The 18,815-nt window shown below is 50.4% G+C and overlaps 2 protein-coding genes across 2 annotated transcripts; one reads left to right on the forward strand and one right to left on the reverse strand.

Annotated features, from left to right (window-relative positions):
* The first annotated feature begins 342 nt into the window (after positions 1 to 342).
* Wrap73 (WD repeat containing, antisense to TP73) lies at positions 343 to 14,083 on the forward strand. The gene is made up of 12 exons (XM_006984063.4): positions 343 to 489; positions 4,003 to 4,155; positions 4,977 to 5,093; positions 7,191 to 7,263; positions 9,315 to 9,418; positions 9,965 to 10,051; positions 10,188 to 10,322; positions 10,421 to 10,498; positions 11,809 to 11,914; positions 12,804 to 12,929; positions 13,356 to 13,547; positions 13,784 to 14,083. The coding sequence occupies exons 1-12, from the start codon at positions 421 to 423 to the stop codon at positions 13,924 to 13,926; spliced, it is 1,383 nt and encodes a 460-aa protein (XP_006984125.1). The 5' UTR covers positions 343 to 420; the 3' UTR covers positions 13,927 to 14,083.
* Positions 14,084 to 14,646: 563 nt separating this feature from the next.
* Positions 14,647 to 18,057, reverse strand: Tprg1l (tumor protein p63 regulated 1 like). The gene is made up of 4 exons (XM_006984062.4): positions 17,724 to 18,057; positions 17,455 to 17,631; positions 16,518 to 16,671; positions 14,647 to 15,831 (listed from the first exon to the last, which is right to left on the reverse strand). The coding sequence occupies exons 1-4, from the start codon at positions 17,996 to 17,998 to the stop codon at positions 15,637 to 15,639; spliced, it is 801 nt and encodes a 266-aa protein (XP_006984124.1). The 5' UTR covers positions 17,999 to 18,057; the 3' UTR covers positions 14,647 to 15,636.
* Positions 18,058 to 18,815: the final 758 nt, after the last annotated feature.

Here is an 18,815-nt window from a genome sequence, read left to right on the forward strand (position 1 = left end):
AGTGCTGCCCGGCTTGTTACATTCTAAATAGATGTATCTGCATATGTCTGTATACTTAAATACGTATTTACATCTAAATAAATGTATGTTTACAAATACAAAGGTCTAGTTAAATCTGAATTTCAGATAACAGTTTTTTTAGTTTAAGTATGTCCCTTGTAACATCTTATAACATATTTATATTGTGACTTATCTGAAGTCAGAATTTAGCCACGCGTTCCGCGGCACGGAGATCCTCTATGGAGCAAAGGCGCTCGGCGCCTTTAAGGCGCAAGCTCGGACTCCCCGCCCCACAATGCCGCGCGGCCGCTCGAGGCTCCCATTGGCTGCAGCTCACTTCTGCCTCCGCACTTCCGGCCGCGGCCCGCGGCGGTTGCGGGCCGTGCATCTGAACGGCGCTGGCCCCGGCTGGCCGCGGTCATGAACTTTTCGGAGTCATTCAAGCTCTCGGGCCTGCTTTGCAGGTTCTCCCCGGACGGCAAGTACCTGGTGAGCCGCGGTGCGCCGGGCAGAGCCTATGAGTGGGCGCGCGACCTGTGCAGGGGGCCAGAGCGGGTCGAAGGGGGGCGGGAAGGAGGCCCGAGCGGGACGAGGGGGGCGGCCAGGGGGACTCGAGCCAGTCGTAAGGGGGACCAGACGGAGGAGTTTGGGGCCAGATGGGGGAAGACCTAGGTAGATGATAAGGGTAGGGGAGAGGGACCCAGGCCGGGCTAGCGGGATCCTGGCAGGTGGCCAGGGTAGGGAAGGGGGATGTGGAGCGGGTGGCCTGGGCAGGGCAGGGATGGAGTTGGGGATAGGTTGACATTCTGACAGGTGGTCAGGGTAGGGGAGGAGGACCTGGAGCAGGTGGCCCGGGCTGGGCGGGTGCCAGCCTCCCTACTCCAGTTTCCCTTTATCAGAGTTAGGTCAGGTGATGATGCTTTCACACATTTGAGGGCACAGGGGATGCCAGCTCATTGTTATTTTGTCACAAACAGCATAGTATATGTTTTCTCGCTTGTAAGCTGGTTAAAAGGTGCCCTCCTTTGTGGTCCTCACTACCTCTCCTCCTCCATCACATGCAGATTATTTAAGTAACTAGCTTTCAGTCCCAACGTTGGATGTTAGCTGTCCATTCTATGGGTGACAGAATAGTGTTCAAAATACACCAATATGACCATTGTGCACTCTCTGAAGGCAAACATTTGACATTAGGAAGCCATCAGAAAAAACAAAACAAAACAAAACAAAACAACAACAACAAAAAAAAACTATGGTTTTGGGCCAGTGGGGTAGCTTGGCCAGTAAAGGTACCAGCCACTAAACTTGACCTGAATCCCATCTCCAGGACCCACATAATGGAAGGGGAGAACTGACTCCTGCAAGTTGTCCTCTGACCCCCACATAAGCCATAGCTAGTGTATGACCCTTCCCACATACAAGTGTAATCATAATTTTTAATGAGCTTCCTTTTATCCATCTATCATCTTCTTTTAACTGACATACCTTTTTTAAAATTATTAATTTCCAAGACAAGGTTTCTCTGCAGCCCTGGCTTCCCTGAAACTCACTCCGTAGACCACGTTGGCCTCAAACTACCCTCTTCTGCCTCTTGAGTGATGGGATTAAAGGAGTGCACCACCGCCTGGCTGTCTTGGTTCTCAATCCACATTCCTGCTGTATTTATCCATGTCTTTGAGACATTGTTTACCCGCCTCATGTATCATTCTAAGAAAGTAGGAAATGTCAGGATAGAGATAGTGTCAGCAGGTAAAGATACCGCTCTGCAAGCCTGACAGTTTGTGTAGCATGAATCCTAATTGGTCTTAATAAAAACCCGGAGCCAGATATCGGGGAAGCAGAGGCAGGAGGATCTCTGTGAGTTCGAGGCCAGCCTGGTCTACAGAGCAAGATCCAGGAAAGGTGCAAAGCTAGCTACACAGAGAAACCCTATCTTGAAAAACCAAAAAAAAAAAAAAAGAACAAACCACAGCCACCTCTCACCTTACCAGCTCCTCAGCTGCCAAGGACTGAGCTCCTGTCTCTTCCCACCTTACATTCCTTTTCTCTGCCCAACCATATCATTTCCCGTCTCAACCTCCCCTAGTGCTGGGATTAAAGGCGTGTGTGTGTGTGTGTGTGTGTGTGTGTGTGTGTGTGTGTGTGTGTGTGTGTGTGTGTGCCACCCAAGTACTAGGAGCGTGAGATCTCAAGTGCTGGGATTAAAGGTGTGTGCCATCGCTGCCTAACCTCTATGGCTAACTAGTGACTGGCCCTCTGATCTTCAGGCAAACTTTATTTGTTAGATCATACACAAAATATCACCACAGACTTGAGTTCCGGAACCCATGTAAATGTAGAAGGAGAGAGAGAATTCTCATTCTCTCTCTCTCTCTCTCTCTCTCTCTCTCTCTCTCTCTCTCTCTCTCTCACACACACACACACACACACACACACACACACACACACTCTCTCGCGCGCACGCGCGCACCCTACCTTGATATATTTTACCTTTTACTGCCATGCAAGTCTGACAACTTGAGTTCTAGAACCCATGTAAAGGGGGAAGGAGAGAATTAGCACACACACCCCATACACACACACACTCCTACCTCGGTATTTTACCTTTTTCCAAGTGTCTCTACAGATTAGGGTTGTTTTACTGTTCTGAAAGTTCTAGTGGACAGCAAAGAGGTGTCACTTGGTTATCTGATGTTTGGGATTGCTCACTCATCAAAATATTGTGGAACTCTTGATAATTGTTTCTTGGGAGTCTTGCCATACTGTGTAGAGCAGGCTCATGTTTCCAGTGTCAGTGTCTTCAGTGGTTCATAAGGAATTCATTGTTAATTGGTAACTTTGTAATTCTCAGCTTACAAAGCTATAATGTGAAGACATGAGTCCTGTGATAGACCCTTGTTCTAATCTGCACTTGGTCCTCATGCTCCCTTTTCGACCAATTAGGTTTCCTTTTTTGTTGTTTTTGTTTAAATCTGTGTGTACACCACATGCACGTGTGTCTGTGTGTTAGTGTGCAACTGTACATGGGTGCCACAACACACAGAAGGCAGAGGACAACCTGGAATATTGTTGCTTGACTTTCATCTTGTTTGAGTCAAGGTCTCCTGTTCTCTGCTGCATACACCAGGCTAGCTGGCCCATGAGCTCCTGTCCCTCTGACCACAGGAACACTGGGATTATAAACAAGTGCAACCATTTTTTGTTTGTTTGTTTTTTTTTTGTTTTTCGAGACAGGGTTTCTCTGTGTAGCTTTGCGCCTTTCCTGGGACTCACTTGGTAGTCCAGGCTGGCCTCGAACTCACAGAGATCCACCTGGCTCTGCCTCCCGAGTGCTGGGATTAAAGGCGTGCGCCACCACCGCCCAAGTGCAACCATTTTTATGTGGCTTCTGGGGATCCTTTTGAGGCAAATGCAAGTTCTTGGCTTTCAAACTATAGTAGAATATGCAAAGCTAGCCTCAGACTTAGAAAGTAGCTGAGCACCTCCCCAGTTTTGGGGTTACAGGTATTCACCATCACACCCAAACAGAAAACCTTTTTTTTTTTTTTTCCTGGGGGGGGGGGTTCAGGATAGGATTTTTCTGTGTAGCTCTGGCTGTCCTGGAACTCACTCTGCAGACCAGGGTGGCCTCAAACTAAGGGATTCGCCTGTCTCTGCCTCCCCAGTACTGGGATTAAAGGCATGTACACCATACCTGGCTCCATTTGGTAATCTAATTAAAAAAATTTACTTGCACACATCTGGGGGTTACAGTTGATAATTTCACAGATGTACACTGTATGTGATGATGAAACCAGGGTGGTAAAACTTAAATCTTCATATCTACCAACTTTATCTTCTAACTAATTTTGGAATGAGCTCTGTAGTCACTGGTCCGCGTGACTCAGCCCTGAAACTCATCAGACAGGAGGGGAGGAGATGGCCACGGAGGCAGCACTGTTGGTCTGAGAGCTCCTCCTGCAGAGTAGACACTGTCAAGAGCTTTCTGTCTCATTTTTTTAGGCTTCCTGTGCCCAATACCGGTTAGTGGTCCGGGATGTGAAGACCCTTCAGATCCTTCAGTTGTATACATGTCTGGACCAGATCCAGCACATAGAGTGGTCGGCAGACTCCCTCTTCATCCTGTGTGCCATGTACAGACGGGGGCTTGTGCAGGTGTGTACTGTGTGTCAGTGGAGCTTATACAGATGGGTGCTATGTATCTGTGGGCCCTGTTCAGGTGTGTGCTACTTACAGATGGGGTGTATGTGAGGCAGGCCCATACCATATACAGGTAAGGCTCATGAAAGTGTGTCCCATGTGTGGATGGTGTGCATGGCATGTGTAGTTGGTCTGTGTGTTAATGTAGCATGTACAATTAGGAAACTTTACCAGGGGTGTAACTAGGAAGGAGTGGGGTTTTTTGTATCCTCCTTTCAGATTTGAAAAAAAAATGCAATGAAACTCTAAAGTTTCTTTCTTTAAATACATAATGCTCTCTAATAGTTTAATCACTTTTGATGTGAAAAAAACCACTAAAATGTTGTTAATCTTTGAGCATGGTTTCTAGAGTGGGCGGCACTTGCCATAGCAGTGGGGCACCTTGGACAGGGTGTCTGAAGAAAAGCTAGAAGGCAGTGTTCATCATTCACAGAGCCTAACTAAATGAGGTTCTAGGGATAGAGACATGAGCAGACCCTTTTAAAGGTACAACAGAAGGAAGTCACCAAGAAGTGAGGCCTGGCCAGGCACATGCCTTTAATCCCAGTACTCAGGAGGCAGAGCCAGGTGGATCTGTGAGTTCGAGGCCAGCCTGGTCTACAAAGTGAGTTCCAGGACAGGCACCAAAGCTACACAGAGAAACCCTGTCTCGAAAAACAAAAACAAAAACCAAAAAAAGCTCAGTACCTGAGCTAACAGGTACTGTCCTCTCCCACACAGAGGTTTGCTGGGTTGGGTGACTGGTTTGCAATCCTGTGTTTCTTTCATGAATCAAGGTCTGGTCCCTGGAGCAGCCAGAATGGCACTGCAAAATCGACGAGGGCTCTGCAGGGCTGGTGGCTTCCTGCTGGAGTCCGGACGGCCGCCACATTCTGAATACAACTGAATTCCATGTAAGCTGGCCCAGTGTGGCCCATCCTGTCCTGCCTGCCTAAAATAACCCGGGAATGTGAAAGTCTGGGTTCTGGAGTAATATGCAGGTCAGAGTTCATAAACAGTATAGTTTTTATACCCTGTTTTTTTACATGATGTCTTTTTTTTAAAAAATTTATTTATTCATGCATTTTATGTATATGAGTGCTTTGTCTTCATGCACACCAGAAGAAGGAATCTGATCCCATTACAGATGGTTGTGAGCCATCATGTGGTTGCTGGGAATTGAACCCAGGACATCTGGTAGAGCAGTCAAGTGCTCTTAACCACTAAGCTATCTCTCTAGACCCTTTAAATCCTATTTTAAAGAATAATAGAACATTAAAAGGGGTTGTCAAGATGGCTCAGTGGCTAAAGGCTCTTGCCACCCAGCCTGACCACCTGAGTTCCATCCTGTGAATGCACACACTGGAAGGGGAACCCTAAAATAAATGTAAACAAATAAAAGTCTGTGTCTTCTGTTATAGGCTAGTAGAGGCAACTTTGCACTTGTAATGCTAACATTTTAAAGGGACATGTGGCCTGGGCTTTTTAGAGTCTCCTTTGAGAGTTTTCTAGACAGCTTTAGTCAGCAGCCCTTCCTCGTGCTTAGAATTCTGCAGACTGAAGTCCAGCCTCCAGGTCTCAGACCCTCAGTTAAGGAAAGTTACTCTCTCTAAAGTTTATGAAACATTTAAAAAATGTAACTTTATTCATTCAGTCACATACACACTGACATGGAAAGGAACATCTGAACAGAGTAAAGTGTACAGATTGCCTTTGACTGACATTGTTATATTTTGGGACAGGTTCTGACTGTGTAGACCAGGCTGGCCTCAAACTCTCAGAGATCTGCCTGCCTTCGCCTCTTGACAACTGGGATTAATTAAAGCTTTGTGCCACCATGTCCTACCTTATTCCTAGTTTTTAAGTTTTAGCTTTTAAAAAATCCCACAGACTTCACTTCCCACCAGGTATGATTGGTGGCCAGGAGGTGACCCTGTCTGTTAATAAGAGTAGACACATAACTGAGAGTCATACACATTCCACTCGGGACTATTAGATCATTGATTACTGTTTTCGGGGCAGGATCTCCATATGAGGGTGCAGCAAAATGAAGGAGGCCCTGCTTCCCGTGAGACAGCAAGAGGAGGGTTGAGTTAGGCTTTGTCTGAGCAGTGGAAGACACTCACCTACACACTTCATAGAACACCGCCAGGCCTTGAGAGCCTGCTGGCTCCCAAGGGCACCTGCAGATGCACTGCACAATAGCCATTGTTTGGAGGGCCTTGGGGTCTGCAATGCCTATGGCACTGTGTTTGCAGTAGTTCACAGGTTATTGGATTATTGGAATATGCCTGGACATTGCCCCTCCTTACAAGGAAAGGCTTGCTGGGGCATACTCAGCTGTCATTCTGCTGCTGGGATCTGAGTTGTAGGGAGCCCTGTGGCTTTGGTCTTTCCCCTGTGTTTCTTCTAGAGAGGATCCTGCTGGCTAGTGCAGATGGAGGTGTTCATCTTTCCGAGGCTTTGCATTGGGATCTGAAATGGCTAATAGTCTAGGAGCACTAAAGTGACATTGCATCGTGGGGTTTTTGTTAATGTTGGACATGTGCTCCTATATGTGCGAGCTCACATGTTGTGGATATCAAGTGTCTTCCTCAGTTATTCTCCACCTTATATTTTGAAGCAATGTCTCTCACTTGAACTCAGAGCTCTTCAGTTCTGCTAGTTTAGCTAGCCAGCTTGCCTGTCTCTATCTCACACATGCCTGGGATTTTAGACAGGCCACCATACCCACCTGGCATTTGGAAGAGTGCTAAGTTTCCAAACTCCACTCCTTACTTAAGCAGAAAGGCTTTTCCCCTGAGCATCTCCCCAGCCCTTCACTGTGGTGTCAGTTTTCACCTCTGGTGATTGGTGACAGTCAGTGCTTTCATAGCTGCTTTATGCAGACATGCTAAATTAAACTACATGTGAGTGTAGTGTGAGTCCATCTTTATCTTTTTCAGCTTCAAAAGTCTTTCTAAAGATGAGAAGCATCCTAATCCCTTTCTCTCTCCCATTCTCCCTGGCAGCTGCGAATAACCGTCTGGTCCCTGTGCACAAAATCTGTATCTTACATCAAGTATCCCAAAGCCTGTCAGCAGGGTGAGTCTGCCAGCGTCCCTCACACACAGTCTTTGTAACTGTCTGGAGATGTCTTTCTGTCATGGAGAGACAGATAGACATGGCTACAGCAGCATACCCCCTCCAGCCAGCCTCCATAGTTGTTCCTTCCTCTGCGCCCTCAGATATCCCCTGGATCTCCTCACTCTGTGCCTGTTCTTCCCTGTCTCTGTAAGCAAGAGCCTCTCCATGCCATTTCCTTGACAACAAGATGCTGTGGAAAGTAGCAGAGAGGAATGGCATGCTGGGAGGGAGACTCTTCACCTGTTTAAACAGGGCACTTGGCTCTCTCTCATTACAGTGTGGAGGGACGTGCCTTCGGGACCTAGCTGTTAGCCTCTCTTCACTAACTTTTTATCTTCAGTTGCGTGTGTGTGTGTGTGTGTGTGTGTGTGTGTGTGTGTGTGTGTGGTGTGAATGCAAGTATTCACGGAATACGGAAGAGGACATCACATTCCCTAGAGGTGGAGTTACAGGTGGTTGTGAGCCGATTGTCTTAGGTGCTGGGGTCCAGTTTTATGGAAAAGCAGTATAGGTTTTTAACTCCTGAGCTGTCTCCAGCTCATTTCACTAGCTCTTCTGTCAGGGCATCACATCCTGTCCCATCTGAGCATCCAGAACAGGGAAAGGAGACAGGAGCCCTCCCCATTTGAGCCTTGCCCCTGGGAGAAGGGAGAAGGCTGGGCAGAGTCTGCAGCTGGGGTGGGTGTGCAGCTCTCGAACCCAGAAACTAGGTACGGCAGAGGGGGCCAGACACAGTGGGCCTCTCACTGTTTTCTTTGTTGCCATAAGCAATTTGCAGATCGCATTGGACTGAAATGCATTGCAGGCTCATTTTGACTTTTGTAGTCTAAGTGTTACTGTACCTGAACAACCGTCTGGCTCTAAGTGGTGGTCCTTTAGTCCTCTATTACTAGAAATGTTCTTGTCACTCATGAAGCAGCAACCTTGGCCTAGGGCTTTTTACACTACTACAATACAGGAAAAATCGATTAATGTTTTTAAGTAAGTTTGTTCTGAATATTCATCTTAATTTTAGTTATTTGAAATGATAAGTTCAAAAGTAAGAAAAGAAATGCTTCCCAGAGGACGAATTCAGTTCCCAGCACCCATGTCAGCACCATGCTCACAACTGCCTGTCACTTCAGCTCCAGGGGTTGGGACTCTTCCGGCCTCTGCAGACACTCTTGCACTCTGCAGGCACTCCTGCACTCTGCAGGCCTCTGCAGGCACTCCTGCACTCTGCAGACACTCCTGTACTCTGTAGACACTCCTGCACTCTGCCGACACTCCTGCACTCTGCACGCATACCTGTACACAGAAATACACACATACTCACACTAATTAAACATTTTTAAAAAATCCAAAAACAAGAGAGAAATGCAGTAGCAAACTACAGAACTTGCTCAGGGTGTGAAGTGCTCGTGTGAGCGTGAGGACTGAGTTCAGATCCCAGCATCCACCCAAGAGCCAGGCACAGGGGCACAGGTCTGTAATCCCAGACTCCTACGTCACGATGGGAGCTGGAGGCTGAGAATTCCAGAGCTCACAGGCCAGTTACCCTGTGTCAGACAAGGTGGAGGGGGAGTCCAGACACCTAAGATTGTCTTCTAACCCTCATACACATATATGCCATGGCACAGGTGTGCCTGAATTCACACACAGCACACACACACACACACACACAATAGCAAGCTGGCTTTTGACCAAGTATCTCCTGCAGTTTCTTTGTGAAACATATTAACCAGCTGGGCCCTGCATTTAGTCAGTGACATTTGTGCCACATGAAAATCAGGTGCTTGGGTTGATTCTGGCCCCTGTGTGTGTCACCACCTGACTTGCAGGAGGGGTGAGACCTCTGCTTGTCAGGTTCCTGCGTGACAATGTCCTGCTCGCCAGAGGCACTGTAGTGTTCCACACTTGTGAGGCTTCCCCCTCTCTTGGTTGGCTCTTTCCCATGCCCCTTTTAAAGACTCTGCTGTGCTCTGGTGTTTGTCCACGTTCTGGTTCCAGGTCACCTTCTCTCTCCACAGGAGTAACTTTCACCAGGGATGGCCGCTACCTGGCCTTGGCAGAGAGGCGAGACTGCAGGGACTATGTGAGCATCTTCGTATGCAGTGATTGGCAGCTCCTCAGGGTAGGGTAATCCTTTCCTGCTGGCGGGGAAGAGGTATTGCCAGTGTGCTGATGATCCCAGGGGCCTTGCAGTCCCCAGTGTAGAGAGAATGATGAGATTTCCATGGCCAGAGGGCAGGGGTACTATGTTCCTTTAAGCAGTGCACACCAAGTGTGATCCAGACCTCGTGGTGCATACTTGGTGCACATTAGAAGTTGGCATGACCTTTGAACCCTCTTGTTTGCATAAGGGAATGCCTCCCTGGGAAGAATGCTCAGGAGCTGTGACATTGAGCACATTGCCCCTCTACACACTCACACCCAGGAACACAGTTCAGTGTCAGAGTATTAAAGGGATATCTGAGGGGCACACTGGGGGAGCAGGGTGCAGGCAGATGAGGGCATGTGGGCCTTGCCCAGAATGGTTGGTGTTCACCAAGACAGCATGCAGATATTTTGTCTGTTGCTGCATATAAAATGATGCATGTGCCAGAAGCATTGGTTATAAAATAAATGTACTTATCTAAGGAATGTTTCCAAATTGTCATGTTTTTCTCTCATCTGGAAGCACTTTGACACAGACACGCAGGACCTCACAGGGATCGAGTGGGCCCCGAATGGCTGTGTGCTAGCAGCGTGGGACACTTGCTTGGAGGTATAACACATGGCCAGCAGCACATTCTTTCTCAAGAGCATTCACCAGCAGGCACCTGTGTGCGCTTCAGCGCAGCGAGCTGCTGGGCGCTGAAGCATGTGTTCAGGGCCTGACATGTCTAATGTCTCATCTGCAGTACAAGATCCTGCTGTACTCCTTGGATGGCCGCCTGCTCTCAGCATACTGTGCCTATGAGTGGTCCCTGGGCATCAAGTCTGTGTCTTGGAGTCCCAGCAGTCAGTTCCTGGCCATTGGGAGCTATGATGGAAAGGTGGGAAATGGCTCAGGGCACAGGCCAACTCCATGATCTGTAGGACACGGACAGCTCCGTGAGCTGTCTGCGTGTCATTCTCACGGTTCCTTCCCCAGGTGCGCCTCCTTAATCATGTGACCTGGAAGATGATCACCGAGTTTGGGCACCCTGCAGCCATTAATAATCCCAAGACAGTAAGTCTGCATATATCTTCACTTGAGCACAGTGGTTTCTCCGGTGCTGTGAGCTGGTCTTGACCTTTCTCAGTTGCTGTGACGTTGACTTCCCTGTCCCTGCACTCTCACATACTCCTTTGTCAAGGGCATGTCTAGTCCAGGCTCCTCTGTCCTAACCAGATGCTGTGTTGATGCTCTGTCCTCTGCAGGTCCCTGGTGTTTGCAGAGGGGACTGGGGGATCCTGAGCATCTGCCATCCTGCCAGGCACTGTGCTCTGGGCTTCAGTAGACAAGCAGGGAAGGGCCAGGAGAGTTGTTCTGTGCAGACCTGGGTAGGAGCAGCCCGGGTCCAGGAACTAGGAAATGCAGAGATACCACAGTTGAAGGCATATTCTGTAGCTCTGTAGTGTTGAGTCCGTGCTGTCTTTTGTCAATGTCTGCAGCAAGGTCAGACTTCTGATTTCCTTGTAGAGGTCAAGGTGCTAGACCTGAGGAGGACAAGGAAGGGCCAGGGCTGCAGGCCAGAACCCTGGAGGAAGGAGGAGCTGGGTGCAGGCAAGCTTTAGTCAGGGTGCTCTTGCCGGAGCGGTGGTTGAACCTGGCCGGAGCCCAGGTGAGGGATAGCAGGCCAAGGTTTGCCTGGGTTCATGTGTCTGTGGTTTCTCTGCCTGGGACTGTGGTTATGAGTCAGCTGTGTTCACTGTGACAGAATGCCCAAGACAGGACCAATTTAAAGGAGGAGGGATTTATTTTGGCTCCTAATTTCCAAAGCTTCAGTCCATGGTTCCTTTGCCTTGTTACTTTGGGCCTGTATCGAGGCAACACATTGCGGTAAGGAGCAAATGGCAGAGCAGAGCTAATCTTACAGTGGCCAGGACGCATGGAAGAACAGGTCTCAATGTGGGCTCCAAAGACACACCTCCAGTGACCCATCTTCCCACCTCAAACTGGTTAAAGTTACCGCCAGCTCCCAGTAGTGCCACAGGCTGGCAGCCAAGCCCCAACTCGTGGCCTTTAAGACCCTCACTAGCAGCAAGTCAGGCCTGGCTGTTTGCTGCTCACTGGCCTCTGGCCTGGTACCCACATCACTTCTGCATAGCTGTGACATTGTTCACCATAACACAGCCATGTGATGAGGTCGGTGCCCATCTCTAAAGGACAGCCTGGCCTGTGGGACTGAGATGGCAGCTAAGCTGTCCTTCACTGCAAGGGGTCAGACTGGCACTGCTTCCCAGTAATAGTGATTTCTGACACTTAAGTTAGACCACCTTCCCCTGAGTCCCTGGTTCTTGTCACTAACTGGTTAGTGGCCACATCCTATTTTTCAGGTTGTCTATAAGGAAGCTGAGAAGATCCCACAGCTGGGGCTGGGCCACCTGTCCTTCCCACCTCCCCGTGCAATGGCTGGTGCCCTTTCTACCTCAGAGAGCAAATGTAAGCAGCAGAGGGCTGTCTTCCATGCATGGGAGAAAGCTTGTTCTTTCGTAGATGAGAGTCCTCTGTCCATGTGAATCTCAGGTGCTGTTTGGGTGGGGAGATTTTGAGATGTGGTCCCAATCCTCCTGCAGCATAGGGATCACAGGTGTTCTCCTGGGACGCTCTCCTTTCCTCCACGGCCCTGTGTTCCACAGGCCCTCGTCCCATCTGTCACAACAGCTTGAGTTAATAGTCCTGGCCCTCCAAGGTGTCTTTTAGACAGTTCTCTGAATGGACCTCAGAGGGGTTTGGGAGGCAGAAAGAACAGGAACAGACGTGTACTTGGTGGCTTAGCCTTTTCTGGAAGAGGACCCTGAGCTCCACTTCCTGCCCTGCAGGGAAATGGGCAGGGACCTCAGACTGAAGATATGAGGGGACGGACATCAGCTGGGCAGTGTGGCCTTAGATGGTTGAGGGCAACCAGGCTTGAGGGGTGCTGCTCATCATGCTGGCTGGTGTTTATCTAACATCTGCTGGTTGATCGTCTTCCTTTAATTCCCAGCTGGAAAGGAGTGGCCATCTGTGCAGAGATGCTGGAAATGATACACCTGCCAGATGTCCAAGTAGCTGGGACTAGCTCAGAAAGCAGACCTAAGCATGCTTATATCCTTTCACTGGGGCTCCAAACTGCATGGTCCGCTCCCCACTTGGGGCCCTCTAGGCAGTGAAGCTGTTGTCCCCTAGGGAACTTGAGAACAGGCCTCCTACCACAGCCATCAGCTCTTTAAGCCCCCCACCCAGCAAATCTGTCCCACATTTCCTGGCATGTTTTCCCGTCTGCCTGCCTCCTCACCCCTTCTCCATTGTAACCAATGCCCTCAGCACGTCTTCCCTGTTGGTGTTCCAGATGAGATCGCCTCCGGGCCGGTGTCCTTGCAGACTCTGAAGCCAGTAGCTGACAGAGCCAACCCTAGGATGGGTGTAGGGATGCTGGCTTTCAGCTCTGACAGCTACTTCCTGGCAACAAGAAACGGTCAGTGTCATACTCATCAGCAGGGTCAGCTGCTCACTGCACACTTTGATGCCAAGAGTAGAGATGATTGGAGAAACAAAGCTCAGGGGGGTAGTTGTGTGCCGTTCTCCTGATTTTCTGCTGAAGTGGATATTCTGCACAGCAGCTCCTTGCTAGTCTGTCCACCCCTGGCTGATTGCCTACTCCCCCGGCAGGCCTTCTCACTGCAAGAACGGGTCCAGCATTGGCCTTTATGGGTCTGGCTTTGCATGTTTTTACATTTACAAATGTAAAAACCATAGGAAAAGAGGGGTTTGTGGCCTTTGGAGGCCTTTTCTTTGTTATGGGTCCTAGTCCCTGAGAAAGAAACCCAGTACACCCTTTGAGCCAGGGCTTGCTTGAAGGGGGCCAGCGCTCACATGGTGCCCTATTTCTGTTTCCTTGCAGACAATGTCCCTAATGCTGTCTGGATCTGGGACATTCAGAAGCTGAAGCTGTTTGTGGTACTAGAGCACATGTCTGCAGTGCGCTCATTTCAGTGGGACCCACAGCAGCCAAGGCTGGCCATCTGTACAGGAGGGAGCAAGGTGTACCTGTGGTCCCCGGCAGGCTGTGTGTCAGTGCAGGTACCTGGGGAAGGTGAGCATATCCCAGCAGAGAGACATGCTGGCTCAGCACAGGCTGCTCTACTTAAACCTCCCACACTATACCTTTCAGCAGACTTGGAGGACCTTGCCTAGTGTGTGCACCTGACAGAGGACCTGCTGCCCTAAGCTTTATAGGTGTTGGCTTCACGAGGCTCCTCACTCACCCACAGGCTGCCCTCCTTGGTCCTGGTTTCTGCTCTAACCTTCTGACTACCTGTCTCTCTCTAGGTGACTTTCCAGTGCTTGGACTGTGCTGGCATTTAAGTGGGGATTCCTTGGCCCTCCTTAGTAAGGATCACTTCTGTCTCTGCTTTCTGGAGACCAAGGAGGGGCTTGGCACAGCCTGTGGACTACAGGATGGCCATGCCTAGGACCTGAGTGGAAACTGAGGCAGCAGGCCCTGCTGGTCCCAACATAAGCAACAGCTGCACAGGCTCTACACATGGGACGGGATGCTCCGTTTTCTATAGTGAGGTGTTTCTGTAAATATGTATAAAGTTGTAATATAAAATAGGATTTGCTAATTCACGGAACAAGAGTGATCATTTTCCTCAAGGCCTTAGGTCAGAGGTTCAAGGTCCGTCTTGGGAGGATGAAGAATCCTGAAGTACCATCACTTAGCTCCCTTTTGACCCTTTGCTCTTTCCTGCGCCCTGTTTTCAGAGTGCTTTGGAACAAGGGTGACTGCTCTCCCACCTGTCCAGCCCCTTTGCAGCAGGACGTACTCAGAAGTGCTGTGAGGTCCAGCACCTGTGCTAGTCCCCATGCGGGATGGGAGTCCCACAGCAGGTGGGCAGGTCTCTGGCCCAACAAGGCAGTTCAGCAGGGAGTCCTGGGTTTCAGCCTGGCATAGTGGAAGTGCTCAGACCACCCAACATATGTCCATATCTCTAACAAAAGCCTTGAAAGCAGCCAGACCAGAATGTTGGGACTTCCAAACCAGGATGTGTACTCAACCCATCTGAGTTTTTGTCAAGAGGACTACTAGGGAAGGTCACAGCCAGCCAGCAGGTTCAATCCCTTGGGCCTCAAGAAAGTCTTTGGTTGGCATACCTGTTTTGTGACAGTAACTTCAAAAAGGAGCGACTCCATTTGGTTTTCAATGTCTTTACTACAAGACCAAAGCACTGGGTAAAGACCAGGTGCATCTGAGGTCACCTTTCCTCTTGGGCAGGCCATGGCACTCTGGTCGCATCCATGCTGGCTAACGTAAAGCAGAGGTATCGAGTGACAGGCCATCATCTACAGCGTGATAAATGACAAGAGCTAGAGCCACAGGGGCAGCTGCGTGTGGCTGGCGGTTGAAGCTCAGCAAAGCTCAGTAGGGCTGATGGCACCTGGGATGTGTGGGGCTGCAGGCTGCTCTGTCTGTTAACAAGCATGCACTTTTTAAACCAAACCACTCAGTCCCTTTTAAACAGAGACAGGATGATAGAAACCCACCACCATGACATCCAGAAGGGGCTGGATTATGTCATGAGACTGACCTTTGCTGGGCCTAGGAAAATTGCAGTATTAACACAACCTGGATTACTTTTACAAAGTATGACTTTAGGTCAAACATAGTCACAGAAGGGCAGCTTCACTAGGAACTGCCAGGCAGGCTGTCTTCCTTGGTAACTAGTCTGCTGACTGCTATTGTACTTAGCTTTTAAAAAATGGGCTGGATTTCAAAATACAAAACTGGACGGGGGTATTAACAGGTGCGCAGTCGCAGTGCAGGCACTGGAGCCACTGCGCTCCACCCTGTCGTCAACAGTCCCCACAGCAGAAGTGGGCGGGGACATTCTGCTCAGCATGCTGGAAGGGCAGGGCAGGAAGAACAAGCCCAGTAGTGACACTGGAAAAAACATTTATGTGGAGTTACAGGAGGAACACGGTGGCATGGGGACAGCCAGTATTTCTGCCTTCATATATCATGTTGCCAAGGTGTCCAATATCCAACTAAATATATATAATTCACTTGACTATTCTAATCAGATACTTAAAGTGACAATGCCCGTGTTCTCTCCAGCCACAGTGTGTAGCACGAGGTGGCACACCAGTCCCCACCACCTTGGTTTTCTTGGGGACACAGCTGTCTAGAAGCCTATCTTGCCCCTGGTCATGGAGTAACCCAGCTTGGCTTCGTTGTTAATGAAGGACATTAGCCCCACGTAGGTCTCGATGAGGAGTGGCCGCTCCAGCACCAGCACGCTATTGGCCTGCCCTGGCAGTGGACTTTCCTTCTGGGCTTTCTTGACGGCTTGGATTAGAAGAGCCTTGAAGCTTTCCAACTTTAAAGAGAGAATAAAATCGAGCCTTAACCTCAAGGCAGACAGCAGTGTTCCACCTCACAGGAAAACAAGGGGAGCAGGTCAGCAGGTCAAGCAGGTGTTACCAGGTAACTCGTCCCTTGCAAACAAGGCGTTAAACCCCTTCAACTCTAGAGAGTGCCACTCTCTCACTTAAGATGCAAATCTTTCTTACACAGATGCACATGCTCTGAAGTGACACAAAGTGCACTGAGCAGTGTGGCCCTCTAACAGCACCGTCAGCACACTGTACACACCGGTGTGCTGTGTGCTCAGGGACCAGCAGCATCACAGATGGATGGACTCTCGAGGACTGTGATGTCACCAAGTGACAGGACTTCCTCAGCCCTTCCATAGCCTGTCTGGAATGTGTAAGCAATGCACTACGTGCTGCATGTCTACCCTTTTGAGGAACCTCAGCTCCCTCAGCACCCCCCAAGTCCACACCTCTGCACCTGCAGAGCCTCACCAGGACTTTGGGGTTTTCCCACGCTAACTCAACCAATCCAGACTGAGCATCCTGCAGCGGGATGGGGTCTCCTGTTTTGCAGCCCCGCTAACCAGTTTCCCATTATTAGGAGCTGCACTTGAAGTGCTCACACTGTACCGTATAGCCCAGGATTCGCCCACCCGTCACTGCTGGGTCCAAGGGCCCTGGATCTGCTTACATGGCATAGAGACGCGGTCTTCTCATCCATGCCAGCCATCGGGTGTTCTATGAAGGTGGCATAGGGCATGTTTGTGGACCAGGGGTTCCATCTATTGATGAAAGAAGGGCGGCTCTGCTTGTCCCACTGAATGCGAACCCCAAAGCCTTCTCGCCTGATGGAAGAGGGGAAGAAAGCCTTGCTTACCACAGGAGTACAACATTGCAGCCAGCACCAGGGATGACAGGGAAAGCCATGGTTTAGTGAAACATTGGTCTCCACTAGCTGCTTCAAGTACTTTCCAAGTATAAGAAGTTAATGTCTTGGTGATGCTAAGCCTCATCTTTACAGCTTATGAAACAGGCATACAGTTCAAACCAGCCAAATTATGGATGTGCTTGTTCCTTAATGTGTTATTGAATGATGTTTAAGCTTGCAACCATTAGCTTCCTGGATTCCCTATTGAAATATCCACAGACTGTGGGCTCGGGTGTGGGCCTCTTAAGCTTCAGAATAATTCTTTTATAGCAAGCTGACCGGTTCTTGAAAACTGGCTGTTAGTTTTCAGATGTATCCAATTTTTAGTACGTTCAGTCAGTCAATCTGCTTATCTTTTAAACAACCACCAGTAAAAGACTGAATACATACCCTTTGTTCCGATCCTGCTGGAAGTAAAATGTCCACTCTGGGGAGTGCTCAGTACTCAACATAGCTTTTAACAGTGGGTGAGGCTTCCACATATCCTAACAGGTAAATGGTTTTTAGTGCCGGCAGAGTAGCCGACTGTGCCAGCCTCCCTTTTAAGGAGGTAGTGGGCTGCCCTAAAGTCACCAGCTTCTATTTTAAGGCCCTTTTCACTGGTCCTTCAAGACCTTGGGACCTTTAGCTCACAAGAGTGGAACAAAACCACTTACAGAGTTCGCAGGGGCCCTGACGTGTAGTGCGCTGGTGCACCTACTTGTTGAGCGACTTTGGAGGAAACTGGAATTCTCCACAGGATATGGTGTCCACCGCGCTGAGCGCCACCCTGACCACCTGCTGGCACTGAAGGCTGATGAAGTCATATTTGCAGATGAGCAGTGACTGGTCGGTGACCAGCACCAGCCGCTCCTTCTCGTTGTTCCAGTGGTCTACCCTGGAGGGAAGAGAGACCGCCTGTCACCAAGGCCCCCGCCCAGTACACGCCCGGCGGCCCCGAGACTCCCACGCGCGCTCGCGCAGGCTTACTCGGTCAGCAGCCACACCCCCTGGATCTCGCCGTCCTCCACCGGTCGTACGACGGCACGGATCTCCTCCACCGCCTGCTCGATGGTGCCGGGCCGGAACACGAAGTACTCCTTGACACGGGCGCGGCGTGTCGGGTCGTGGACGCTCAGCGGCCACAGTGTCTGGCGCAGCGGCGTGCCCGCTCCCGGCCGGCCAGCGCCTGCATCGTCGCCGGCTGCCAGCAGCGCCGTAGGGCTTGTGCCCGCGGAGTCCACGGTGTCCCGCAGCTGCAGCATTGCGCCGCCACCCGCCGGCCCCACCGACGCGGCCGCCGCCCGGGCGTCAGCCCGGCCGCGCCCCGCCTTCGCCCGCGATTGGCTGCACTGTGCAGACCCCGCCTTCCAGGTCCGCCTCCGGCTCTGTCGACCGCGCCTCGCGATTGGCTTTTCCCCAGCCGTCTTCTGCGATTGGCCCCAGCGCGCTGCCGTTCATAATCACTGACGCCCCGGCCGGAAGCAACCGCCACGCGCGGAGCCACTTCCTGTTTACTCGACGGGAAAGGTGCAGGTAGATGGGGAGGTTCCTGGCTGAGGATGGAGGAAAGGGAAGCCACTGAGTCGCACGAAAGGCGGGGCTCGCGCGAGGGGCGTCGCTCCTACAATGTGTCCGCGCATTGGCTCTATGCCTTTCACCTTCTCCAAGGTTACGTTACGCTTCGAAGTGTGGCGCTCTGCAGAGGTGTACGGCGCGCTGAGGAGGTGTGCGTGTCTGGAGGGTGTGGAAATATGGTTATGGGGGTGTTGGCATCTGGGGATTGTGGGTGCTTCGGTGTGGGCACCTCAGATGTAGGCATCTCAGCGTGTGCTGCATGCCTTGTGTGTGGGCACCTCAGGTATGTGGGCACCTTGGGGATGTTGGTACCTAAGGTGTTGACATGGACATCCAGGGGCACATTGGGTGTGTGGCTTTCTAGGGTATGCACACTGTGGTGGTTGGATATCTCAGGGCTACATCTCGGGTGTGTACAGATCAGATGAACGTCAGGCATTTGCTCGTATTGGGCATGATGCACACAAGTAAGCTACCACATCACAGACTAGTGCTGCTGTGAGG

The sequence above is a fragment of the Peromyscus maniculatus genome, chromosome 2, assembly GCF_049852395.1.
Source record: "Peromyscus maniculatus bairdii isolate BWxNUB_F1_BW_parent chromosome 2, HU_Pman_BW_mat_3.1, whole genome shotgun sequence".
Lineage (NCBI taxonomy): Eukaryota > Metazoa > Chordata > Mammalia > Rodentia > Cricetidae > Peromyscus > Peromyscus maniculatus.